This window comes from Bombina bombina, chromosome 6 (assembly GCF_027579735.1).
Source record: "Bombina bombina isolate aBomBom1 chromosome 6, aBomBom1.pri, whole genome shotgun sequence".
Taxonomy (NCBI): domain Eukaryota; kingdom Metazoa; phylum Chordata; class Amphibia; order Anura; family Bombinatoridae; genus Bombina; species Bombina bombina.
The window spans coordinates 412,911,261-412,938,570 of record NC_069504.1 but is presented as its reverse complement, the minus strand read 5'-3'; the positions used below and the strand labels follow the sequence as shown (position 1 = coordinate 412,938,570).

The following is a 27,310-nucleotide window of genomic DNA, read 5'->3' as shown; positions in this document are numbered from 1 at the left end:
AAAGATCTTTTAAAACTTTTCATATTTCGGATGAATTTTTAAGTGACCGCCATCATTCTGACTTAACTGTTTCTGATGAGGATCTATCTGGTTCAGAAGATTCTGCCTCAGATACTGATACTGATAAATCTTCATATTTGTTTAAGATGGAGTTTATTCGTTCTTTACTTAAAGAAGTGTTGATTGCTTTAGATATGGAGGAGTCTAGTCCTCTTGATATTAAAACTAATAAGCGTTTAAATTCCGTTTTTAAACCTCATGTAGTTATTCCAGAAGTTTTTCCAGTTCCTGATGCTATTTCAGAAGTAATTTCTAGGGAATGGAATAGTCTGGGTACTTCATTTACTCCTTCTCCAAGGTTTAAGAAATTGTACCCTGTGCCATCTGATAGATTAGAATTTTGGGACAAAATCCCTAAAGTTGATGGGGCTATCTGTACTCTTGCTAAACGTACTACTATTCCTAGGGCGGATAGTACTTCCTTTAAGGATCCTTTAGATAGGAAGCTTGAATCCTTTCTAAGGAGAGCTTATTTATGTTCAGGTAATCTTCTTAGACCTGCTATTTCTTTGGCTGATGTTGCTGTAGCTTCAACTTTCTGGTTGGAGGCTTTAGCGCAACAAGTGTCAGACCATAATGCTTATAGCATTGTTAAACTTCTTCAACATGCTAATAACTTTGTTTGTGATGCCATTTTTGATATCATTAGAATTGATGTCAGGTATATGTCTTTAGCTAGAAGGGCTTTATGGCTTAAATCTTGGAATGCAGATATGACTTCTAAGTCAACCTTGCTTTCTCTCTCTTTCCAAGGTAATAAATTGTTTGGTTCTCAGTTGGATTCAATAATTTCAACTGTTACTGGGGGGAAGGGAGCCTTTTTGCCTCAGGACAAAATATCTAAAGGTAAATATAGGGCTGCTAATCGTTTTCGTTCCTTTCGTCAGAATAAGGAGCAGAAGCCTGACCCTTCCTCTAAAGGAACGGTTTCCGTTTGGAAACCTTCTCCAGTCTGGAATAAATCCAAGCCTTTTAGAAAGTCAAAACCTGCTCCCAAATCCGCATGAAGGTGCGGCCCTCATTCCAGCACAGCTGGTAGGGGGCAGGTTACGATTTTTCAAAGATGTTTGGATCAATTCGATTCACAATCTTTTAATTCAGAACATTGTTTCACAAGGGTACAGAATAGGTTTCAAGGTAAGGCCGCCTGTGAGAAGATTTTTTTCTCTCACGCATTCCAGTAAATCCAATGAAGGCTCAGGCATTTCTGAAATGTGTTTCAGACCTAGAGTTGGCTGGGGTAATTATGCCAGTTCCAGTTCTGGAACGGGGTCTGGGGTTTTACTCAAATCTATTCATTGTACCAAAGAAGGAGAATTCCTTCAGACCAGTTCTGGATCTAAAAATATTGAATCGTTATGTAAGGATACCAACATTCAAAATGGTGACTATAAGGACTATTCTGCCTTTTGTTCAGCAAGGGCATTATATGTCTACAATAGACTTACAGGATGCATATCTTAATATTCCGATTCATCCAGATCACTATCAGTACCTGAGATTCTCTTTTCTAGACAAGCATTACCAGTTTGTTGCTCTTCCATTTGGCCTAGCAACAGCTCCAAGGATCTTTTCCTCGGTGCCCTTCTCTCTGTAATCAGAGAACAGGGTATTGCGGTATTTCCTTATTTGGACGATATCTTGGTACTTGCTCAGGCTTTACATTCTGCAGAATCTCATTCGAATCAACTTGTGTTGTTTCTTCAAAGACATGGTTGGAGGATCAATTTACCAAAGAGTTCCTTGATTCCTCAGACAAGGGTAACCTTTTTGGGTTTCCAAATAGATTCAGTGTCCATGACTTTGTCTCTAACAGAAAAGAGACATTTGAAATTGGTTTTAGCTTGTCGAAACCTTCAGTCTCAATTGTTCCCTTCGGTAGCATTATGCATGGAAATTCTAGGTCTCATGACTGCTGCATCGGACGCGATCCCTTTTGCTCGTTTTCACATGAGACCTCTCCAGCTTTGTATGCTGAACCAGTGGTGCAGGGATTATACAAAGATATCACAATTAATATCCTTAAATCCCAATGTTCGATCTTCTCTAACTTGGTGGTTGAATCACCATTGTTTAATTCAAGGGGCCTCTTTTGTTCATCCAACCTGGACTGTGATCTCAACAGATGCGAGTCTTTCAGGTTGGGGAGCTGTATGGGGTTCTCTGACAGCGCAGGGGGTTTGGAAATCTCAGTAGGCGAGATTAAAAATGAACATTTTGGAACTCCGTGCGATTTTCAGAGCTCTTCGGTTCTGGCCTCTTCTGAAGAGAGAATCGTTTATTTGTTTTCAGACAGACAATGTCACAACCGTGGCGTATGTCAATCATCAAGGTGGGACTCACAGTCCTCTGGCTATGAAAGAAGTATCTCGGATACTTGTATAGGCAGAATCCAGCTCTTGTCTAATTTCTGCTGTTCACATCCCAGGTGTAGACAATTGGGAAGCGGATTATCTCAGTCGCCAGACGTTACATCCGGGCGAATGGTCTCTTCACCCAGAGGTATTTCTTCAGATTGTTCAAATCTGGGGACTTCCAGAAATAGATCTGATGACCTCTCATCTAAACAAGAAACTTCCCAGGAATCTGTCCAGATCCAGGGATCCTCAGGCGGAAGCAGTGGATGCGTTGTCGCTTCCTTGGAATTATCATCCTGCCTATATCTTTCCGCCTTTAGTTCTCCTTCCAAAAGTGATTTCCAAGATTCTAATGGAGCGTTCGTTTGTACTGCTGGTGGCTCCAGCATGGCCTCACAGGTTTTGGTATGCGGATCTCATTCGGATGGCCAGCTGCCAACCTTGGACACTTCCGTTAAGACCAGACCTTCTATCTCAAGGCCCATTTTTCCATCAGGATCTCAAATCATTAAATTTGAAGGTATGGAGATTGAACGCTTGATTCTTAGTCATAGAGGTTTCTCTGACTCAGTGATTAATACTATGTTACAGGCTCGTAAATCTGTCTCTAGAAAGATTTATTATCGAGTTTGGAAGACTTACATTTCTTGGTGTTCTTCTCATAAATTCTCTTGGCATTTTTTTAGAATTCCTAGAATCTTACAATTTCTTCAGGATGGTTTGGATAAGGGTTTGTCTGCAAGTTCTTTGAAAGGACAAATCTCTGCTCTTTCTGTTCTTTTTCACAGAAAGGTCGCTAATCTTCCTGATATTCATTGTTTTGTACAGGCTTTGGTTCGTATCAAACCTGTCATTAAGTCAATCTCTCCTCCTTGGAGTCTTAATTTGGTTTTGAAAGCTTTACAGGCTCCTCCGTTTGAGCCTATGCATTCTCTGGACATTAAATTACTTTCTTGGAAAGTATTGTTCCTTTTGGCCATCTCTTCTGCTAGAAGAGTTTCTGAGTTATCTGCTCTTTCTTGTGAATCTCCTTTTCTGATTTTTCATCAGGATAAGGCGGTGTTGCGGACTTCATTTCAATTTTTACCTAAGGTTGTGAATTCTAACAACATTAGTAGAGAAATTGTTGTCCCTTCATTGTGTCCTAATCCTAAGAATTCTCTGGAAAGATCTTTACATTCTTTGGATGTAGTTAGAGCTTTGAAATATTATGTTGAAGCTACTAAAGATTTTAGAAAGACTTCTAGTCTATTTGTTATCTTTTCTGCTTCCAGGAAAGGTCAGAAGGCTTCTGCCATTTCTTTGGCGTCTTGGTTAAAGTCTTTGATTCATCTTGCTTATGTGGAGTCGGGTAAGTCCCCGCCTCAAAGGATTACGGCTCATTCTACTAGGTCAGTTTCTACTTCCTGGGCTTTTAGGAATGAAGCTTCTGTTGATCAGATTTGCAAAGCAGCAACTTGGTCTTCTTTGCATACTTTTACTAAATTCTACCATTTTGATGTTTTTTCTTCTTCTGAAGCAGTTTTTGGTAGAAAAGTTCTTCAGGCAGCTGTTTCAGTTTGATTCTTCTGCTTATGATTTCAGTTTTTTTCATTATAAGATTAAAACTTTTTGATTTGGGTTGTGGATTATTTTTTCAGCGGAATTGGCTGTCTTTATTTTATCCCTCTCTCTCTAGTGACTCTTGCGTGGAGTTCCCATACGTCACTAGCTCATGGACTCTTGCTAATTACATGAAAGAAAACATAATTTATGTAATAACTTACCTGATAAGTTCATTTCTTTCATATTATCAAGAGTCCATGAGGCCCACCCTTTTTTGTGGTGGTTATGATTTTTTTGTATAAAGCACAATTTTTCCAATTCCTTATTTTTGATGCTTTCGCTACTTTCTTATCACCCCACTTCTTGGCTATTCGTTAAACTGAATTGTGGGTGTGGTGAGGGGTGTATTTATAGGCATTTTAAGGTTTGGGAAACTTTGCCCCTCCTGGTAGGAATGTATATCCCATACGTCACTAGCTCATAGACTCTTGCTAATATGAAAGAAATGAACTTATCAGGTAAGTTCTTACATAAATTGTTTTTTTTTCGTTTCTTAGGATATACTACTCAACAAATTAATTGATGTAAACTAAATTATTTGTATATATTTAAGTATTTTAGTAAAAAATCAAATATATATAGAAAATAACCAAATATGGAAATGTGCTCTCATAGAACGCAATGGATGATACTACATCAGTCTTGAGTTATTTACTTTTTAAGAATGTAATGGTGAGGTTAATTAATATGAAAGTAAAAAATAACTATGAAGAGGGAAGTTGTTTTTTTTTGTTTTATTTTTTAATGAACTGTGGTATTCTTTCTTTTCGGTCCTTTTAATTTATTTCAGACAGACTCCATTATAGAGAAATATCTGCTTTATGTGATACCATCATGTTTTTCTACATTTTTATCATACTTAGCATTAAATCTCTTTATTTAATCTTGAAAATAACCCAGTACTGATCAGCTATCCACAATCAAAAATACGCTTTAAAGGGATTTAAGAGTGCAAAAAAAATGTTCTTATGTTAGAACATTTTACTATTGCAATATTATTTGGATACAATTGTTTTTGACTCCTGCAAGGAGATTAAACACATAATTAAAGTCAGCTTCAGAGTAGCAAAGCGCATTATTGCTGAGACAAATGTGTGTAACCACCAATCACCAGCTAGCATTGCTGCTAGGGATATGTATGTATTCTTTTTAACAAATGATACAGAGAGTACAAAGTAAATTTGGCAATAGGAGTGATTTTTAAAAGGATCTTAAAATGACATGCTCTATCTGTATCATGCAAGTTTAATTTTGACTTTCCCATATGTTTAAGTAATAAGTCACTTTTATGTTAGTGTTGTTTTAACTCCAGTCCGCAAGGATCCCTAACAGGTCAGATTTTCATAACTAAACTAGTGTAAATGTGAAATATTTGGCTGATCAGTGTCCATCGATACTTACCTGCTATCATCAATCTGTTAATTATTTCACCTGTGCTCTAGTTCAGATATTCTCAAAATCTGATCTGTTAGTGCTACTTGTGGACTGTTGTTGAGAAACACTGTCCTATATTATGGCTGTGGATTTACAAACTTGTCTACTAAATTAATTATCAAAATAATTGAGAATGTTAAGCAAATTTAGACGTATAGATGCATTAATGAACTGCCAGCTTTTAAGATTGCCTTATCTGAAACATTTATGCAGCTATATGTTAAAACCTATATTACTGCATATACAGACACAGCTATCCTACACATTAATTTTACCATCATGTAACACAACATGTAGGATTAATATGTGATCTCCCCGACCCCCTCTCTTTTAGGCTGCCCATCTTGGCATCTTGCCTCCAAGCAGAGGAAAGCCAGTACCTTCCCAGAGCAGAGGTAGAGGAAGAGGTCGAGGTTCAAGGGGCAGGGGCTCAGTAAACCACATGGTTGTGGATCATCGTCCAAAAACAATACTAATTAATGGGTTTTTTGAAAAGGAGAAAGAAGAACTGCTTCAACATTTTGCTGTAAGTTGTAGACCTATTAAATTTTGATACAATATATAGTGGCTCTAAATTATAGCTACAGTAGTAAACCTATAAAGCAAATGTGTTAATTAAAGTGTATTTAGTCAAGACTTTAAACTACTGCCTCCTTTATAAAAATGCATTTTCATTCTTTGCCACATTGTTACATGACTCTGTTGTGTGCTACTGCAGAACATAGATACCTGGTAGGTACAATAGTATATCGTTTTCTGCAAGCTTTTTTTTCTCTTGTAAGGTGTATCCAGTCCACGGGTTCATCCATTACTTGTGGGATATTCTCCTTCCCAACAGGAAGTTGCAAGAGGACACCCACAGCAGAGCTGTCTATATAGCTCCTCCCCTACCTGCCACCCCCAGTCATTCTCTTGCAACTCTCGACAAGAAAGGAAGTATCAAGAGATATGTGGTGACTTAGTGTAGTTTTACCTTCAATCAAGAGTTTATATTTAAACGGTACCGACGTTATACTGTTTTTCTCTCAGGCAGAAATTAGAAGAAGAATTCTGCCTGGAGATTTGATGATGTTAGCGGTTTGTAACTAAAGTCCATTGCTGTTCTCACACATAACTGATGAATATGGGAAAACTTCAGTTGGGGGAACGGCCTGCAGATTACCTGCTTTGAGGTATGTTCAGTATTTTTATTTCTAGAGAGAGGAATAAGTTCTAGAAAATGCTGACAGAGCCTTGTGTATTTGAGGTAAGCCTGATGCAGTGATTTAACAGCGACTGGGATCATGCTTACATAACCGGGTAATACTCATGTTAATATTCATATTGCTTAGTGACAAAACGTTTACATGATTTCATAAATAGGACGTTTTTTCTCTGAGGGAGATAAGTCTTTATTTGGGGCCTAGTTTCCACATGGCTAGTCAGATACTCCCAGGAGTATTTTCTTAAGGCCCCTCTGACATCCAGTACATGGTGGGAGGGGCCTATTTTAGCACTCTAACTGTGCAGTTTTAATACAGACTGAGACATCCAGCTTCCCTAGAAGAGTCCTCTGGCATCTGAGAACCATTTCAAAGGGGTTTTCTTTCATGTAATTAGCAAGAGTCCATGAGCTAGTGACGTATGGGATATACATTCCTACCAGGAGGGGCAAAGTTTCCCAAACCTTAAAATGCCTATAAATACACCCCTCACCACACCCACAATTCAGTTTTACAAACTTTGCCTCCGATGGAGGTGGTGAAGTAAGTTTGTGCTAGATTCTACGTTGATATGCGCTCCGCAGCAAGTTGGAGCCCGGTTTTCCTCTCAGTGTGCAGTGAATGTCAGAGGGATGTGAGGAGAGTATTGCCTATTTGAATGCAGTGATCTCCTTCTACGGGGTCTATTTCATAGGTTCTCTGTTATCGGTCGTAGAGATTCATCTCTTACCTCCCTTTTCAGATCGACGATATACTCTTATATATACCATTACCTCTGCTGATTCTCGTTTCAGTACTGGTTTGGCTTTCTACAAACATGTAGATGAGTGTCCTGGGGTAAGTAAATCTTATTTTCTGTGACACTCTAAGCTATGGTTGGGCACTTTGTTTATAAAGTTCTAAATATATGTATTCAAACATTTATTTGCCTTGACTCAGAATGTTCAACTTTCCTTATTTTTCAGACAGTCAGTTTCATATTTGGGATAATGCATTTGAATTAATCATTTTTTCTTACCTTCAAAAATTTGACTCTTTTTTCCCTGTGGGCTGTTAGGCTCGCGGGGGCTGAAAATGCTTCATTTTATTGCGTCATTCTTGGCGCAGACTTTTTTGGCGCAAAAATTATTTTCCGTTTCCGGCGTCATACGTGTCACCGGAAGTTGCGTCATTTTTTGACGTTATTTTGCGCCGAAAATGTCGGCGTTCCGGATGTGGCGTCATTTTTGGCGCCAAAAGCATTTAGGCGCCAAATAATGTGGGCGTCTTATTTGGCGCTAAAAAATAAGGTTTTTTTTTTTGGTTGCTAGAAGCTTGTTCTTTGGCATTTTTTCCCATTCCTGAAACTGTCATTTAAGGAATTTGATCAATTTTGCTTTATATGTTGTTTTTTCTCTTACATATTGCAAGATGTCTCACGTTGCATCTGAGTCAGAAGATACTACAGGAAAATCGCTGTCTAGTGCTGGAGCTACCAAGCTAAGTGTATCTGCTATAATTTTTGGTATCTGTTTCTCCAGCTGTTGTTTGTATTGCATGTCATGACAAACTTATTAATGCAGATAAAATTTCCTTTAGTACTGTTACATTACCTGTTGCTGTTCCGTCAACATCTAATTTTCAGAGTGTTCCTGATAAACATAAGAGATTTTATTTTTTAAATCCATTAAGAAGGCTATGTCTGTTATTTCTCCTTCTAGTTTACATAAAAGTCTTTTAAAACTTCTCTTTTTTTCAGATGAATTTTTAAATGAACATCATCATTCTGATACTGATAATGGTTCTTCTGGTTCAGAGGTTTCTGTCTCAGAGCTTGATGCTGATAAATCTTTGTATTTGTTCAAGATGGAATTTATTGGTTCTTTATTTAAAGAAGTATTAATTGCATTAGAAATAGAGGATTCTGGTCCTCTTGATACTAAATCTAAACGTTTAAATAAGGTTTTTAAATCTCCTGTAGTTATTCCAGAAGTGTTTAATCTCCCTGATGCTATTTCTGAAGTAATTTCCAGGGAATGGAATAATTTGGGTAATTCTTTTACTCCTTCTAAACGTTTAAGCAATTATATCCTGTGCCATCTGACAGATTAGAGTTTTTTTGGGACAAAATCCCTAAGGTTATGGGGCTGTCTCTACTCCTGCTAAATGTGTTACTATTCCTACGGCAGATAGTACTTCATTTAAGGATCCTTTAGATAAGAAAATTGAATCCTTTCTAAGAAAAGCTTACTTATGTTCAGGTAATCTTCTTAGACCTGCTATATTTTTAGCGGATGTTGCTGCAGCTTCAACTTTTTGGTTAGAAGCTTTAGCGCAACAAGTAACAGATTATAATTTTATAGCAGTATTATTATTCTATAACATGCTAATAATTTTATTGGTGATACCATCTTTTGATATCATTAGAGTTGATGTCAGGTATATGTCTCTAGCTATTTTAGCTAGAAAAGCTTTATGGATTAAACTTGGAATGCTGATATGTCTTCTAAGTCAACTTTGCTTTCCCTTTCTTTCCAGGGTAATAAATTATTATCTCAACTGTTTCTGGAAGGAAGGGAACTTTTTTACCAAAGGATAAAAAATCTAAGGTAAATTTAGGTCTAATAATCATTTTCGTTCCTTTCCTCACAATAAGGAACAAAAGCCTGATCCTTCATCCTCAGGAGCGGTATCAGTTTGGAAACTATTTCCAGTTTGGAATATATCCAAGCCTTATAGAAAACCTATAGCCAGCTCCTAAGTACCCATGAAGGTGCGGACCTTATTCCAGCTCAGCTGGTATGGGGCAGATTACGTTTTCTTCAAAGAAATTTTGATCAATTCAGTTCTCAATTTCTGGTTTCAGAACATTGTTTCAGAAAGGTACAGAATTGGCTTCAGTTAAGGCCTCCTGCTAAGAGATTTTTTTCTTTCCCGTGTCCCAGTTAACACAGCAAAGGCTCAGCATTTCTGAAATGTGTTTTCAGATCTAGAGTTGGCTGGAGTAATTATGCCAGTTCCAGTTCTGGAACAGGGGCTGGGGTTTTATTTTATCTCTTCATTGTACCAAAGAAGGTCAATTCCTTCAGACCAGTTCCGGATCTATCAATATTGAATCGTTATGTAAGGATACCAACATTCAAGATGGTTACTGTAGGACTATCCTGCCTTTTGTTTAGCAAGGGCATTATATGTCTACAATAGATTTACAGGATGTGTATCTGCATATTCAGATTCATCCAGATCACTTTTAGTGTCTGAGATTCTCTTTTTAGACAAGCATTACCAGTTTTGTGGCTCTACCGTTTGGCCTAGCCTCAGTTCCAAGAATTTTTTCAAAGGTTCTCGGTGCCTTTCTTTCTGTAATCAGAGAACAGGGTTTTGGTATTTCCTTATTGGACGATATCTGGGTACTTGCTCAGTCTTCTCATTTTCGAAGAATCTCATACGAATCGACTTGTGTTGTTTCTTCAAGTTCATGGTTGGAGGATCAATTTACCAATCAGTTCATTGATTCCTCAGACAAGGGTAACCTTTTTAGGTTTCTAGATAGATTCAGTGTCTATGACTCTGTCCTTGTCAGACAAGAGAAGTTTAACATTGATATCAGCTTGTCAAAACCTTCAGTCACAATCATTCCCTTTGGTAGCCTTATGCATGGAAATTTTAGGTCTTAGGACTGCCGCATCAGATGCGATCTCCTTTGCTCGTTTTCACATGCGACCTCTTCAGCTCTGTATGCTGAACCAATGGTGCAGGGATTACTCAAAGATATCTCAATTAATATCTTTAAACCGATTATACGACACTCTCTGACATGGTGGACAGATCACCATCGTTTAGTTCAGGGGGCTTCTTTGTTCTTCCGACCTGGACTATAATCTCAACAGATGCAAGTCTTACAGGTTGGGGAGCTGTGTGGGGGTATCTGACGGCACAAGGGGTTTGGGAATCTCAGGAGGTGAGATTTCCGATCAATATTTTGGAACTCCGTGCAATTTTCAGAGCTCTTCAGTCTTGGCCTCTTCTGAAGAGAGAGTTGTTCATTTGTTTTCAGATAGACAATGTCACAACTGTGGCATACATCAATCATCAAGGAGGGACTCTCAGTCGCCAAACGTTGCACCTGGGCGAATGGTCTTCACCCAGAGGTATTTCCTCAGATTGTTCAAATGTGGGAACTCCCAGAAATAGATCTGATGGCTTCTCATCTAAACAAGAAACTTCCCTGGTATCTGTCCGGATCCCGGGATCCTCGGGCGGAGGCAGTGGATGCATTATCTCTTCCTTACAAGTGTCATCCTGCCTATATCTTTCCGCCTCTAGTTCTTCTTCCAAGGGTATTCTCCAATATTCTAAAGGAATGCTCGTTTGTCCTGCTGGTAGCTCCAGCATGGTCTCACAGGTTTTGGTATGCGGATCTTGTCCGGATGGCCTCTTGCCAGCTGTGGACTCTTCCGTTAAGACCAGTCTTTCTGTCTCAAGGTTCTTTTTTCCATCAGGATCTCAAAACCTTAATTTTAAGGTGTGGAGTTTGAACGCTTGATTCTGGGTCAAAGAGGTTTCTCTGACTCTGATTGATACTATGTGACAGGCTCGTAAATCTGTATCTAGAGAGATATATTATAGAGTCTGGAAGACTTATATTTCTTCAGGATGGTTTAGATAAAGGTTTGTCCGCAAGTTTCTTGAAAGACAAATCTCTGCTCTTTCTGTTCTTTTTCACAGAAAGATTGCTATTCTTCCTGATATTCATTGTTTTGTACAACCTTTGGTTCGTATAAAACTTGTCATTAAGTCAATTTCTCCTCCTTGGAGTTTGAATTTGGTTCTGGGGGCTCTTCAAGCTCCTCCTTTTGAACCCATGCATTCTTTAGTCGTTATATTACTTTCTTGGAAAGTTTTGTTTCTTTTGGCCATCTCTTCTGCCAGAAGAGTCTCTGAATTATCTACTCTTTTTTGTGAGTCTCCTTTTCTGATTTTGCATCAGGATAAGGCGGTGCTGCGAACTTCTTTTGAATTTTTTACCTAAGGTTGTGAATTCTAACAACATTAGTAGAGAAATTGTGGTTCCTTCATTATGTCCTAATCCTATGAATTCTAAGGAGAAATCATTGCATTCTTTGGATGCTGTTAGAGCTTTGTAATATTATGTTGAAGCTACTAAGTCTTTCCGAAAGACTTCTAGTCTATTTGTCATCTTTTCCGGTTCTAGAAAAGACCAGAAAGCTTCTGCCATTTCTTTGGCATCTTGGTTGAAATCTTTATTTCATCATGCCTATGTTGAGTCGGGTAACACTCCGCCTCAAAGGATTACAGCTCATTCTACTAGGTCAGTTTCTACTTCCTGGGCGTTTAAGAATGAAGCTTCGGTTGATCAGATTTGCAAAACAGCAACTTGGTCCTCTTTGCATACTTTTACTAAATTCTACCATTTGATGTGTTTTCTTCTTCTGAAGCAGTTTTTGGTAGAAACGTACTTCAGGCAGTGGTTTCAGTTTGAATCTTCTGCTTATGTTTTTTCATTAATTTTATTCTGGGTGTGGATTATTTTCAGCAGGAATTGGCTGTCTTTATTTTATCCCTCCCTCTCTAGTGACTCTTGTGTGGAAAGATCCACATCTTGGGTAATCATTATCCCATACGTCACTAGCTCATGGACTCTTGCTAATTACATGAAAGAAAACATAATTTATGTAAGAACTTACCTGATAAATTCATTTCTTTCATATTAGCAAGAGTCCATGAGGCCCGCCCTTTTTTGTGGTGCTTTTGATTTTTTTATATAAAGCACAATTATTCCAATTCCTTATTTTATATGCTTTCGCACTTTTTTCTTATCACCCCACTTCTTGGCTATTCGTTAAACTGAATTGTGGGTGTGGTGAGGGGTGTATTTATAGGCATTTTAAGGTTTGGGAAACTTTGCCCCTCCTGGTAGGAATGTATATCCCATACGTCACTAGCTCATGGACTCTTGCTAATATGAAAGAAATGAATTTATCAGGTAAGTTCTTACATAAATTATGTTATTTCTGCACAAAATCGTATTTAAGGGCAGGTAGGAGCCTCAGCAGAGCTGTATCATGGTACTCAATTGATTTTTAACGTTTTTTAATCCGGTTTGGGGCCTAAGGGGTTAATCATCCATTTGCAAGTGGGTGCAATGTTGCTTTAGTCCCTTACACATACTGTAAACATTTCAAAGATTTTACTGTATTTTTTCACTGTTTTGCAGTTTAAGTGCTAGTTTTTTTTTTTCTCTTAAAGGCACAGTAACGTTTTTGTTTAATTGCTGTTTCACCTTTTGTTATAGTGTTTTCCAAGCTTGCTTGTCTCATTACTAGTCTGTTAAACATGTCTGACATAGAGGAAACTCCTTGTTCAATATGTTTGGAAGCCATTGTGGAACCCCCTCTTAGAATGTGTACCAAATGTACTGAAATTTCTATAAACTATAAAGACCATATTATGGCGCTTAAAGATTTATCTCCAGGGGATTCTCTGACTAAAAAGAGGGAGATAATGCCATCTAACTGTCCCCATGTGTCAGAACCTATAACTCCCGCTCAAGTGACGCCAAGTACATCTAGCGCGTCTAATTCTTTTACCTTACAGGACATGGCGGCAGTTATGAATGCTACCCTCACAGAGGTATTCTCCAAACTGCCAGGGCTACAAGGAAAGCAAGACAGCTCTGGGGCTAGAATTAATACAGAGCTTTCTGACGCTTTATTGCCTGTGTCCGATATACCCTCACAATGCTCAGAAGCCGAGGCAGGTGAGCTTCTATCTGTGGGTGACATTTCAGACTCAGGGAAGGCGTTACTTCAGTCTGATTCTGAAATGACAGCGTTTAAATTTAAGCTTGAACACCTCCGCTTATTGCTTAGGGAGGTTTTAGCGACTCTGGATGAATGTGACCCCATTGTGGTGCCAGAGAAATTGTGTAAAATGCACAAATACTTTGCAGTACCTGTTTACACCGATGTTTTTCCAGTCCCTAAGAGGTTTTCGGAAATTATTACTAAGGAATGGTGTAGACCAGGTGTGCCGTTCTCTCCCCCTCTTGCTTTTAAAAAGATGTTTCCCATAGATGCCACCATACGGGACTCGTGGCAGACGGTTCCTAAGGTGGAGGGAGCAGTCTCCACCCTAGCTAAGCGTACAACTATCCCCGTCGAGGACAGTTGTGCTTTCCTAGATTCTATGGATAAAAAATTGGAAGGTCTCCTTAAGAAAATTTTTATACATCAAGGTTTTATTCTCCAGCCTCTTGCATGCATTGCCCCAGTAACTGCTGCAGCGGCTTTTTGGTTTGAGTCTCTTGAGGAGGCTCTACAGGTGGAGACCCCGTTAGACGATATTCTAGACAGGATTAAGCTCTTAAGTTAGCTAACTCCTTTATTTCTGACGCCATTTTTCATTTAGCCAAGCTAACGGCTAAGAATTCAGGTTTTTCTATTTTGGCGCGTAGGGCGCTATGGCTTAAGTCATGGTCAGCAGACGTTACTTCAATGTCTAAGCTTCTTAACATCCCCTTCAAGGGACAGACCCTATTTGGGCCCGGTCTGAAGGAGATCATTTCTGATATTACTGGAGGAAAAGGTCATGCCCTTCCTCAGGATAGGTCCAATAAGTTAAGGACCAAACAGAATAATTTTCGTTCCTTTTGAAACTTCAAGAGTGGCGCAGCTTCAGTTTCCTCTAATACAAAACAAGAGGGAAATTTCGCCCAGTCCAAACCAGTCTGGAGACCTAACCAGGCTTGGAATAAGGGGAACCAGGCCAAGAAACCTGCGGCTGCCTCTAAGACAGCATGAAGGAGTAGCCCCCGATCCGGGACCGGATCTAGTGTGGGGCAGACTCTCTCTCTCTTCGCCCAGGCTTGGGCAAGAGACGTCCAGGATCCCTGGGCATTAGAGATTGTTTCCCAGGGATATCTTCTGGACTTCAAAGCTTCATCTCCAAAGGGGAGATTTCATCTCTCACAATTATCTGTAAACCAGATAAAGAGAGAGGCATTCTTACGTTGTGTTCAAGACCTGCTGGTTATGGGAGTGATCCACCCAGTTCCAAGGGAGGAACAGGGGCAGGGCTTCTATTCAAATCTGTTTATAGTTCCCAAAAAAGAGGGAACTTTCAGACCAATCTTGGATCTCAAGATCCTAAACAAATTTCTCAGGGTCCCATCCTTCAAGATGGAGACTATCCGAACCATCCTCCCTATGATCCAGGAGGGTCAATATATGAATACCGTGGCCTTAAAGGATGCTTGTCTCCACATTCCAATTCACAGAGATCATCATCAGTTCCTTAAGTTCGCCTTCTTAGACAGGCATTACCAGTTTGTGGCTCTTCCCTTCGGGTTAGCCACGGCACCAAGAATCTTTACGAAGGCGGTTCTAAGGCCACGGGGCATAGTGGTGGCTCCTTACCTAGACGACATTCTGATACAGGCGTCGACTTTTCAAATCACATACGGACATTGTTCTGGCTTTTCTGGGGTCTCACGGGTGGAAGGTGAACGAAGAAAACAGTTCTCTCTCCCCTCTCACAAGAGTTTCCTTCCAAGGAACACTGATAGATTCAGTAGAAATGAATTTTTTTCTGACAGAGGTCAGGTTATCAAAGCTTCTAACTTCCTGCCATGCTCTTCATTCCACTTCTCGGCCTTCAGTGGCTAAGTGTATGAAAGTAATCAGCCTAATGGTAGCGGCAATGGACATAGTTCCATTTGCCCGCCTACATCTCAGACCACTGCAACTTTGCATGCTCAATCAGTGGAATGGGGATTACACAGATTTGTCCCCTCTGCTAAATATGGATCAAGAGACCAGGGATTCTCTTCTCTGGTTGTTCTCTCGGGTCCATCTGTCCAGGGGAATGAGCTTCCGCAGGCCAGAGTGGACTATAGTGACGACAGATGCCAGCCTTCTGGGCTGGGGCGCAGTCTGGAACTCCCTGAAGGCTCAGGGTTCGTGGACTCAGGAGGAAGCCCTCCTTCCGAAGAACATTCTGGAACTGAGAGCCATATTCAATGCTCTTCAGGCTTGGCCTCAACTAGCTGCGGTCAGGTTCATCAGATTTCATTCGGACAATATCACGACTGTAGCCTATATCAACCATCAGGGGGGGCAAGAAGCACCCTGGCAATGTTGGAGGTTTCAAAGATAATTCTATGGGCAGAGGTTCACTCTTGCCATCTCTCAGCTATCCATATCCCAGGAGTAGAGAACTGGGAGGCGGATTTTCTAAGTCGGCAGACTTTTCATCTGGGGGAGTGGGAGCTCCATGCGGAGGTATTTGCCCAGCTGATTCAACTATGGGGCAAACCAGAAGTGGATCTGATAGCGTCTCGTCAGAATGCCAAGCTTCCCTGTTACGGGTCCAGGTCATGGGATCCCCAGGCAGCGCTGATAGATGCTCTAGCAGTGCCCAGGTCCTTCAGCCTGGCTTATGTGTTCCCACCATTTCCTCTCCTCCCTCGTCTGATTGCCAAGATAAAGCAGGAGAGAGCTTCAGTGATTTTGATAGCACCTGCGTGGCCACGCAGGACTTGGTATGCAGATCTGGTGGACATGTCATCCTTTCCACCATGGACTCTGCCGCTGAGGCAGGACCTTCTACTCCAAGGTCCATTCAAACATCCAAATCTAATTTCTCTGCGGCTGACTACTTGGAGATTGAACACTTGATTTTATCAAAACGTGGTTTCTCCGAGTCGGTCATTGATACCTTAATTCAGGCTCGAAAGCCTGTCACCAGGAAAATCTATCATAAGATATGGTGTAAATATCTTCATTGGTGTGAATCCAAGGGTTACTCATGGAGTAAAGTCAGGATTCCTAGGATATTATCCTTTCTCCAAGAAGGATTGGAGAAGGGATTGTCAGCTAGTTCCTTGAAGGGACAGATTTCTGCTCTGTCTATTCTTCTGCACAAGCATCTGGCAGATGTTCCAGACGTTCAGGCGTTTTGTCAGGCTTTAGTTAGAATCAAGCCTGTGTTTAAACCTGTTGCTCCACCATGGAGTTTAAATTTAGTTCTTAAAGTTCTTCAAGGGGTTCCGTTTGAACCTCTGCATTCCATAGATATCAAGCTTTTATCTTGGAAAGTTCTGTTTTTGGTAGCTATCTCTTCGGCTCGAAGATTTTCAGAGTTATCTGCATTACAGTGTGATTCCCCTTATCTGATATTCCATACAGATAAGGTAGTGTTGCGTACCAAACCTGGATTTCTTCCTAAGGTGGTATCTAATAAGAATATCAATCAAGAGATTGTAGTTCCGTCACTGTGTCCTAATCCTTCTTCAAAGAAGGAACGTCTGTTACACAATCTTGACGTGGTTCGTGCTTTAAAGTTTTATTTACAAGCTACTAAGGATTTTCGTCAAACATCTGCATTGTTTGTTGTCTACTCTGGACAGAGGAGAGGCCAAAAGGCTTCGGCATCTTCTCTTTCTTTTTGGCTGAGAAGTATAATCCGTTTAGCTTATGAGACTGCTGGCCAGCAGCCTCCTGAAAGAATTACAGCTCATTCCACTAGAGCGGTAGCTTCCACATGGGCTTTTAAAAATGAGGCCTCTGTTGGACAGATTTGTAATGCGGCGACTTGGTCTTCGTTTCATACTTTTTTATAAATTCTACAAATTTGATACTTTTGCTTCTTCGGAGGCTATTTTTGGGAGAAAGGTCTTGCAGGCAGTGGTGCCTTCCGTTTAAGTTCCTGCCTTGTCCCTCCCTTCATCCGTGTCCTAAAGCTTTGGTATTGGTATCCCACAAGTAATGGATGAATCCGTGGACTTGATACACCTTACAAGAAAAAGCAAAATTTATGCTTACCTGATAAATTTCTTTCTCCAACATTGGTGTGTCCGGTCCACGGCGTCATCCTTACTTGTGGGATATTCTCTTCCCCAACAGGAAATGGCAAAGCTGGTCACATGATCCCTCCTAGGCTCCGCCCACCCCAGTCATTCTCTTTGCCGTTGCACAGGCAACATCTCCACGGAGATGGTTAAGAGTTTTTTTGGTGTTTAAATGTAGTTTTATTCTTCTATCAAGTGTTTGTTATTTTAAAATAGTGCTGGTATGTACTATTTACTCTGAAATAGAAAAAGGATGAAGATTTCTGTTTGTAAGAGGAAGATGATTTTAGCAGACAGTTACTAAAATCGATTGCTGTTTCCACACAGGACTGTTGAGATTAAGTAACTTCAGTTGGGGGAAACAGTTAGCAGACCTTTCTGCTTAAGGTATGACTAGCCATATTTCTAACAAGACCATGTAATGCTGGAAGGCTGTCATTTCCCCTCATGGGGACCGGTAAGCCATTTTCTTAGTTTAACATAAAAGAATAAAGGGCTTCAAAAAGGGCTTAAAAAACTGGTAGACATTTTTCTGGGCTAAAACGATTGCTTTACTATGCATATTATGCAGATTCTAACTAATAATGGTTATTATAATCTTGGGGATTGTTTAGAAAAACGGCAGGCACTGTGTTGGACACCTTTTTCAGATGGGGGCCTTTTCTAGTTATAGACAGAGCCTCATTTTCGCGCCACTAATGCGCAGTTGTTTTTGGAGAGCAAGGCATGCAGATGCATGTGTGAGGAGCTAAGAATCACTGAAAAAGCTTATAGAAGGCATCATTTGGTATCGTATTCCCCTCTGGGCTTGATTGGGTCTCAGCAAAGCATATAGCTGGGACTGTATAGGGGTTAAATGTAAAAACGGCTCCGGTTCCGTTATTTTAAGGGTTAAAGCTCTGAAATTTGGCGTGCAATACTTTTAATGCTTTAAGACACTGTGGTGAAATTTTGGTGAATTTTGAACAATTCCTTCATACTTTTTCACATATTCAGTAATAGTGTTTTCAGTTTGAAATTTAAAGTGACAGTAACGGTTTTATTTTAAAACGTTTTTTGTGCTTTGTTGACAAGTTTAAGCCTGTTTAACATGTCTGTACCATCAAATAAGCTATGTTCTATATGTATGAAAGCCAATGTGTCTCCCCATTTAAATTTATGTGATAATTGTGCCATAGTGTCCAAACAAAGTAAGGACAGTAATGCCACAGATAATGATATTGCCCAAGATGATTCCTCAAATGAGGGGAGTAAACATGATACTACATCATCCCCTACTGTGTCTACACCAGTTATGCCCGCACAGGAGGCCCCTAGTACATCTAGTGCGCCAATACTTATTACCATGCAACAATTAACGGCTGTAATGGATAACTCTATAGCAAATCTTTTATCCAAAATGCCTACTTATCAGAGAAAGCGCGATTGCTCTGTTTTAAACACTGAAGAGCAAGAGGACGCTGATGATAATTGTTCTGTCATACCCTCACACCAATCTGAAGGGGCCATGAGGGAGGTTTTGTCTGAGGGAGACATTTCAGATTCAGGAAAGATTTCTCATCAAGCTGAACCTGATGTTGTGACATTTAAATTTAAATTAGAACATCTCCGCGCACTGCTTAAGGAGGTATTATCTACTCTGGATGATTGTGACAATTTGGTCATTCCAGAGAAGTTATGTAAGATGGACAAGTTCCTAGAGGTTCCGGTGCCCCCCGACGCTTTTCCTATACCCAAGCGGGTGGCGGACATAGTAAATAAAGAGTGGGAAAGGCCCGGCATACCTTTTGTCCCCCCCCCTATATTTAAGAAATGATTTCCTATAGTCGACCCCAGAAAGGACTTATGGCAGACAGTCCCCAAGGTCGAGGGGGCGGTTTCTACTCTAAACAAACGCACTACTATTCCTATCGAAGATAGTTGTGCTTTCAAAGATCCTATGGATAAAAAATTAGACGGTTTGCTTAAAAAGATTTTTGTTCAGCAAGGTTACCTTCTACAACCAATTTCATGCATTGTTCCTGTCACTACGGCAGCGTGTTTCTGGTTCGAGGAACTAGAAAAGTCGCTCAATAAAGAATCTTCGTATGAGGAGGTTATGGACAGAGTTCAAGCACTTAAATTGGCTAACTCTTTTATTTTAGATGCCGCTTTGCAATTAGCTAGATTAGCGGCGAAAAATTCAGGGTTTGCTATCGTGGCGCGCAGAGCGCTTTGGCTAAAGTCTTGGTCAGCGGATGTGTCTTCCAAGACAAAATTGCTTAACATTCCTTTCAAGGGTAAAACATTATTTGGACCTGATTTGAAAGAGATTATTTCAGACATCACTGGGGGAAAGGGCCACGCCCTACCACAGGATAGGTCTTTTAAGGCTAAAAATAAGCCTAATTTTCGTCCCTTTCGCAGAAATGGACCAGCCTCTAATTCTGCATCCTCTAAGCAAGAGGGTAATACTTCACAACCCAAACCAGCCTGGAAACCAATGCAAGGCTGGAACAAGGGTAAGCAGGCCAAGAAGCCTACCACTGCTACCAAAACAGCATGAAGGGATAGCCCCCGATCCGGGACCGGATCTGGTGGGGGGCAGACTTTCTCTCTTTGCTCAGGCTTGGGCAAGAGATGTTCAGGATCCTTGGGCGCTAGAAATAGTTTCTCAAGGTTATCTCCTGGAATTAAAGGAACTACCCCCAAGGGGAAGGTTCCACAGGTCTCAATTATCTTCAAACCAAATAAAAAGACAGGCATTCTTACATTGTGTAGAAGACCTGTTAAAGATGGGAGTGATTCATCCAGTTCCAATAAGAGAACAAGGGATGGGATTTTATTCCAATCTGTTCATAGTTCCCAAAAGAGAGGGAACATTCAGACCAATTTTGGATCTCAAGATCCTAAACAAATTTCTCAGGGTACCATCGTTCAAAATGGAAACTATTTGAACGATCCTACCTACTATCCAGGAAAATCAATTTATGACTACCGTGGATTTAAAGGATGCGTACCTACATATTCCTATCCACAAGGAACATCATCAGTTCCTAAGGTTCGCTTTTCTGGACAAGCATTACCAGTTTGTGGCACTTCCATTCGGATTAGCCACTGCTCCAAGGATTTTCACAAAGGTACTAGGGTCCCTTCTAGCGGTTCTAAGACCAAGGGGCATTGCAGTAGTACCTTACTTGGACGACATCCTGATTCAAGCGTCGTCTCTGTCAAAAGCAAAGGCTCATACGGACATCGTCCTAGCCTTTCTCAGATCTCACGGATGGAAGGTGAACAAAGAAAAAAGTTCTCTGTCCCCGTCAACAAGAGTTCCCTTCTTGGGAACAATAATAGATTCCTTAGAAATGAGGATTTTTCTGACAGAGGTCAGAAAATCAAAAATTCTAAGCTCTTGTCAAGTACTTCATTCTGTTCTTCGTCCTTCCATAGCGCAGTGCATGGAAGTAATAGGATTGATGGTTGCAACAATGGAAATAGTTCCTTTTGCACAAATTCATCTAAGACCATTACAACTGTGCATGCTCAGACAGTGGAATGGGGATTATACAGACTTGTCTCCGACGATTCAAGTAGATCAAAAGACCAGAGATTCACTCCGTTGGTGGCTGACCCTGGACAATCTGTCACAGGGAATGAGCTTCCGCAGACCAGAGTGGGTCATTGTCACGACCGACGCCAGCCTGGTGGGCTGGGGCGCGGTCTGGGAACCCCTGAAAGCTCAGGGTCTATGGTCTCGGGAAGAATCTCTTCTCCCGATAAACATTCTGGAACTGAGAGCGATATTCAATGCTCTCAAAGCTTGGCCTCAACTAGCAAAGGCCAAATTCATAAGGTTTCAATCAGACAACATGACGACTGTTGCATATATCAATCATCAGGGGGGAACAAGGAGTTCCTTGGCGATGAAAGAAGTGACCAAAATAATTCAATGGGCGGAGGATCACTCCTGCCACTTGTCTGCGATCCACATCCCAGGAGTGGAAAATTGGGAAGCGGATTTTCTGAGTCGTCAGACATTCCATCCGGGGGAGTGGGAACTCCATCCGGAAATCTTTGCCCAAATAATTCAATTGTGGGGCATTCCAGACATGGATCTGATGGCGTCTCGTCAGAACTTCAAGGTTCCTTGCTACGGGTCCAGATCCAGGGATCCCAAGGCGACTCTAGTAGATGCACTAGTAGCACCTTGGACCTTCAACCTAGCTTATGTATTCCCACCGTTTCCTCTCATTCCCAGGCTGGTAGCCAGGATCAATCAGGAGAGGGCTTCGGTGATCTTGATAGCTCCTGCGTGGCCACGCAGGACTTGGTATGCAGACCTGGTGAATATGTCATCGGCTCCACCATGGAAGCTACCTTTGAGACAGGACCTTCTTGTTCAAGGTCCATTCGAACATCCGAATCTGGTTTCCCTCCAGCTGACGGCTTGGAGATTGAACGCTTGATTTTATCAAAGCGTGGGTTTTCAGATTCTGTAATAGATACTCTGATTCAGGCTAGAAAGCCTGTAACTAGAAAAATTTACCATATAATATGGAAAAAATATATCTGTTGGTGTGAATCCAAAGGATTGCCATGGAACAAGATAAAAATTCCTAAGATTCTATCCTTTCTACAAGAAGGTTTGGAGAAAGGATTATCTGCAAGTTCTCTAAAGGGACAGATTTCTGCTTTATCTGTCTTACTACACAAACGACAGGCAGCTATGCCAGATGTTCAAGCATTTGTTCAGGCTCTGGTTAGGATCAAGCCTGTTTACAGACCTTTGACTCCCCCCTGGAGTTTAAATCTAGTTCTTTCAGTTCTTCAAGGGGTTCCGTTTGAACCCTTACTTTCCGTAGATATTAAGTTACTATCTTGGAAAGTTTTGTTTTTGGTTGCAATCTCTTCTGCTAGAAGAGTTTCAGAGTTATCTGCTCTGCAGTGTTCTCCTCCTTATCTGGTGTTCCATGCAGATAAGGTGGTTTTGCGTACTAAGCCTGGTTTTCTTCCTAAAGTTGTTTCTAACAAAAATATTAACCAGGAGATAGTTGTACCTTCTTTGTGTCCGAATCCAGTTTCAAAGAAGGAGCGTTTGTTACACAATTTGGACGTTGTCCGTGCTCTAAAATTCTATTTAGAGGCTACTAAAGATTTCAGACAAACATCATCCTTGTTTGTTGTTTATTCTGGTTAAAGGAGAGGTCAAAAAGCGACTTCTACCTCTCTTTCCTTTTGGCTTAAAAACATTATCCGTTTGGCTTATGAGACTGCCGGACGGCAGCCTCCTGAACGAATCACAGCTCACTCCACTAGGGCTGTGGCTTCCACATGGGCCTTCAAGAACGAGGCTTCTGTTGACCAGATATGTAAGGCAGCGACTTGGTCTTCACTGCACACTTTTGCCAAATTTTACAAATTTGATACTTTTGCTTCTTCGGAGGCTATTTTTGGGAGAAAGGTTTTGCAAGCTGTGGTGCCTTCCGTTTAGGTGACCTGATTTGCTCCCTCCCTTCATCCGTGTCCTAAAGCTTTGGTATTGGTTCCCACATGTAAGGATGACGCCGTGGACCGGACACACCAATGTTGGAGAAAACAGAATTTATGCTTACCTGATAAATTACTTTTTCCAACGGTGTGTCCGGTCCACGGCCCGCCCTGGTTTTTTTTTTTAATCATGTCTGATGAATTATTTTCTCTAACTACAGTCACCACGGTATCATATGATTTCTCCTATATATATTTCCTCCTGTCCGTCGGTCGAATGACTGGGGTGGGCGGAGCCTAGGAGGGATCATGTGACCAGCTTTGCTGGGACTCTTTGCCATTTCCTGTTGGGGATGAGAATATCCCACAAGTAAGGATGACGCCGTGGACCGGACACACCGTTGGAGAAAGTAATTTATCAGGTAAGCATAAATTCTGTTTTCTCTTGTGGTATATCCAGTCCACGGCCCACCCTGTCACTTTAAGGCATGTGTTTTTATTTTTAAACTACAGTCACCACTGCACCCTATAGTTTCTCCTTTTTCTTGCTTGTCTTCGGTCGAATGACTGGGGGTGGCAGTTAGGGGAGGAGCTATATAGACAGCTCTGCTGTGGGTGTCCTCTTGCAACTTCCTGTTGGGAAGGAGAATATCCCACAAGTAATGGATGAACCCGTGGACTGGATACACCACAAGAGAGAAATTTTATCAGGTAAGCATAAATTTTGTTTTTTTTTAGTACCTTGCAGTATGTTTACTAGATTCAGAATTTACTTTAAACTGAATGGTCCATGTTGAAAATGTATGCTTATGAGTAGACTGATGTTTGCCCTTTCCATTCATTAAAGAAAATTGGTGAAATTGAAGAGTTAAAAGAAGAGGATTGTCCAGAAAGTATCGTATTGACATTCAAGACAAGGCAAGATGCTGAAAATGTGAGTTCAAAAGCTGTATAAAACTTGCTGTTGGCATACATTAGAAAATAATCTTTAAATGTCATTTTATGGAGTGGTTTAAAACAAAATGGTATACCACACACTTAGTTTATTTTCACTGTTTTTACATTTTAATTTAGTGCCACATAAACTGCAGAGGGGGTAATTTTTAATCTTTGTTTCCGGGGTTATTTACTTTCCTAAGATAAGGAGAGTCCACGGCGTCATTCAATTACTAGTGGGAATATCACTCCTGGCCAGCAGGAGGAGGCAAAAAGCACCACAGCAAAGCTGCTAAGTGTCACTCCCCTACCCATAATCCCCAGTCATTCTCTTTGCCTCTGTCAATGGAGGAGGTGAAGTTTGGTGTCTGAAGAAATGAATTCCTTTTTCGGGTACTTTTCCCTGCAAGCAAGGATTTGGGTTTAGCTGAGTCCACATCAAGCTCTTCAGTAGAGTAGTGGTGGCTTTTAAGCAGTTAGTAAACAAAGCAAGGACTACCTCACAACTTCCTAACAAATTGCAGCCCATGGTACAGAGAGCCAGAGCTGGTTACTCTGTTTTTTCTTTTTCTACAGGTTTTTGTAAGGAGTATGTGTCCTTTCACGCCTTGTGAGGTGTCTTCCTGCCGGACAGCTAGACTGCAGGTAAGTGCTTTTGTCTTCTAGGTCTTGGAGACTTGTACTTCAGAAGAATGTCATATGCAGTAGATGGGGACATTTTTAAAATCCTTTATACAGGATTTCTTTCATGTAATTGGCAAGAGTCTATGAGCTAGTGACACATGGGATATACAATCCTACCAGGAGGGGCAAAGTTTCCCAAACCTCGAAATGCCTATAAATACAACCCTCACCACACCCACAATTCAGTTTTTACAAACTTTGCCTCTTATGGAGGTGGTGAAGTAAGTTTGTGCTAAGATTTCTAAGTTGATATGCGCTTCTCAGCATTTTGAAGCCAGATTCCTCTCAGAGTACAGTGAATGTTAGAGGGATGTGATGGGAGTATCACCTATTGAATGCAATGGTTTTCCTAACGGGAGATCTATGTCATAGGTTCTCTGTTATCGGTCGTAGAGATTCATCTCCTACCTCGCTTTTCAGATCGACAATATACTCTCATATTCCATTACCTCTACTGATAACCGTTTCAGTACTGCTTTGCTATATGCTATATGTGGATGGGTGTCTTTTGGTGAGTATGTTTTCATTACTTAAGACACTCTCAGCTATGGTTTGGCACTTTATGTATTTATATAAAGTTTTAAATATATGTATTGTACTTATATTTGCCATGATTCAGGTTTTCAGTATATTACTGTCAGTTTCATATCTGGGAAATGCATTTTTTAGGAAAAAATGTATTTCTTACCTGGGGTATAATTTTTTTTCTCTCTCAATTGACTGTCATTTTAAATTTGCGGGCACAATTAGGCTCGCGAGGGCGCAAAATGCCAAAGTATGTTGCTTAATTTTTGGTGCAAGATTTTTTGGCACGAAGTTACGTTCAATGACACAAATTCATCACTTCCGGCGTCTTAGTTGACGCCGAGTCCTTTCACAAAGTTGCGTCTTCAATGATGCGAGTGTGTCATTTCTGTATGTTAGCGCCAAATTTTTTTTTCCTTTTTGTGTTGTTTTCATACTTTGTGCCAAGTATTTTCATTTTTTAAAACCCCATTCCTATATGCCTCTTGCCTTTTTTATCTCTCTGAGGGCTATGCTGTTTGCATTTTTTTCCCATTCCTGAAACTGCCATATAAGGAAATTGATAATTTTGCTTTATATGTTGTTTTTTTCTCTTACATTTTGCAAGATGTCTCAATCTGATTATGTCTCAGAAATCACTGTTGGAACCCTGCTGCATGATAACAGTTCTACCAAAGCTAAGTGCATTTGTTGTAAACTTGTGGAGATTATATCTCCAGCTGTGGTTTGTAAAAGTTGTCATGATAAACTTTTACATGCAGATACTGTGTCCATCAGTAATAGTACATTGCCTGTTGCTGTTCCTTCAACATCTAATGTACAAGATATACCTGTGAATTTAAAATAATTTATTGCTGATTCTATTCAGTAGGCTTTGTCTGCCATCCCGTCTTCTAATAAACGTAAAAAGGTCTTTTAAAACTTCTCATAAAGTTGCTGAAATTTCAAATGACCGACAACATACTGAATTATCCTCCTCTGATGAGGATCTATGTGTTTCAGAAGATCCTTCCTCAGATATTGACACTGACAAATCTACTTTTCTCTTGTAGTGTATCCAGTCCACGGATCATCCATTACTTGTGGGATATTCTCATTCCCAACAGGAAGTTGCAAGAGGACACCCACAGCAAAGCTGTCTATATAGCTCCTCCCCTAACTGCCATATCCAGTCATTCTCTTGCAACTCTCAACAAACATGGAGGTAGTAAGAGAGAAGTGGTGAAATGTAGCTGTTATTTTACTTCAATCAAAAGTTTATTATTTTTAAATGGTACTGGAGTTGTACTATTTTGTTCCAGGCAGAAAAATAGAAGAATCTGCCTGTGATTTCTATGATCTTAGCAGGTTGTAACTAAGATCCATTGCTGTTCTCACACATGACTGAAGAGAGAGATAACTTCAGCGGGGGAATGGCGTGCAGGTTATCCTGCTATGAGGTATGTGCAGTTAAGATTTTTCTAGAAGATGTGAATGCTAGAAAATGCTGCTGATGCCAAATTTATGTAAGGTAAGCCTGAATACAGTGATTTAATAGCGACTGGTATCATGCTTACTTTCTGAGGTAATACTCTTTTATATTTAAAATATAAAACGTTTGCTGGCATGTTTAAACGTTTTTATATATACTTTGGTGATAAAACTTTATTGGGGCCTAGTTTTTTCCACATGGCGTGCTTAAATTTACCTAAAAACAGTTTCCTGAGGCTTTCCAGGAAGGTAGGCTCACAGCAAGGCTGTGGCAGTTTGGTGTGACTGTTAAAAAAACGTCTATCGTTTTTTTGATCTGTTTTTTTAACTAAGGGGTTAATCATCCATTTGCAAGTGGGTGCAATGCTCTGTTAGCTTATTATACACACTGTAAAAATTTCGTTTGATTTACTGCCTTTTTTCACTGTTTTTCAAATTCTGACAATTTGTTTCTCTTAAAGGCACAGTACCGTTTCTTATATTTGCTTGTTAACTTGATTTAAAGTGTTTTCCAAACTTGCTAGACTCATTGCTAGTCTGTACAAACATGTCTGACATAGAGGAAACTCCTTGTTCATTATGTTTAAAAGCCATGGTGGAACCCCCTCTTAGAATGTGTACCAAATGTACTGATTTCACTTTAAGCAATAAAGATCATATTCTATCTTTAAAAAATTTATCACCAGAGGAATCTGACGAGGGGGAAGTTATGCCGACTAACT

The 27,310-nt window shown here is 40.4% G+C and overlaps 1 protein-coding gene across 1 annotated transcript in view; it reads left to right on the top strand.

Annotated features, from left to right (window-relative positions):
* The window catches only part of RBM27 (RNA binding motif protein 27), a 647,841-nt gene that overhangs the window by 430,253 nt on the left and 190,278 nt on the right, over positions 1–27,310 (top strand). Inside the window, exons 19-20 of the mRNA XM_053719279.1 lie at positions 5,791–5,982; positions 23,821–23,907. Coding sequence (XP_053575254.1) covers positions 5,791–5,982; positions 23,821–23,907 — 279 coding nt within the window. The remainder of the gene's footprint in view (positions 1–5,790; positions 5,983–23,820; positions 23,908–27,310) is intronic.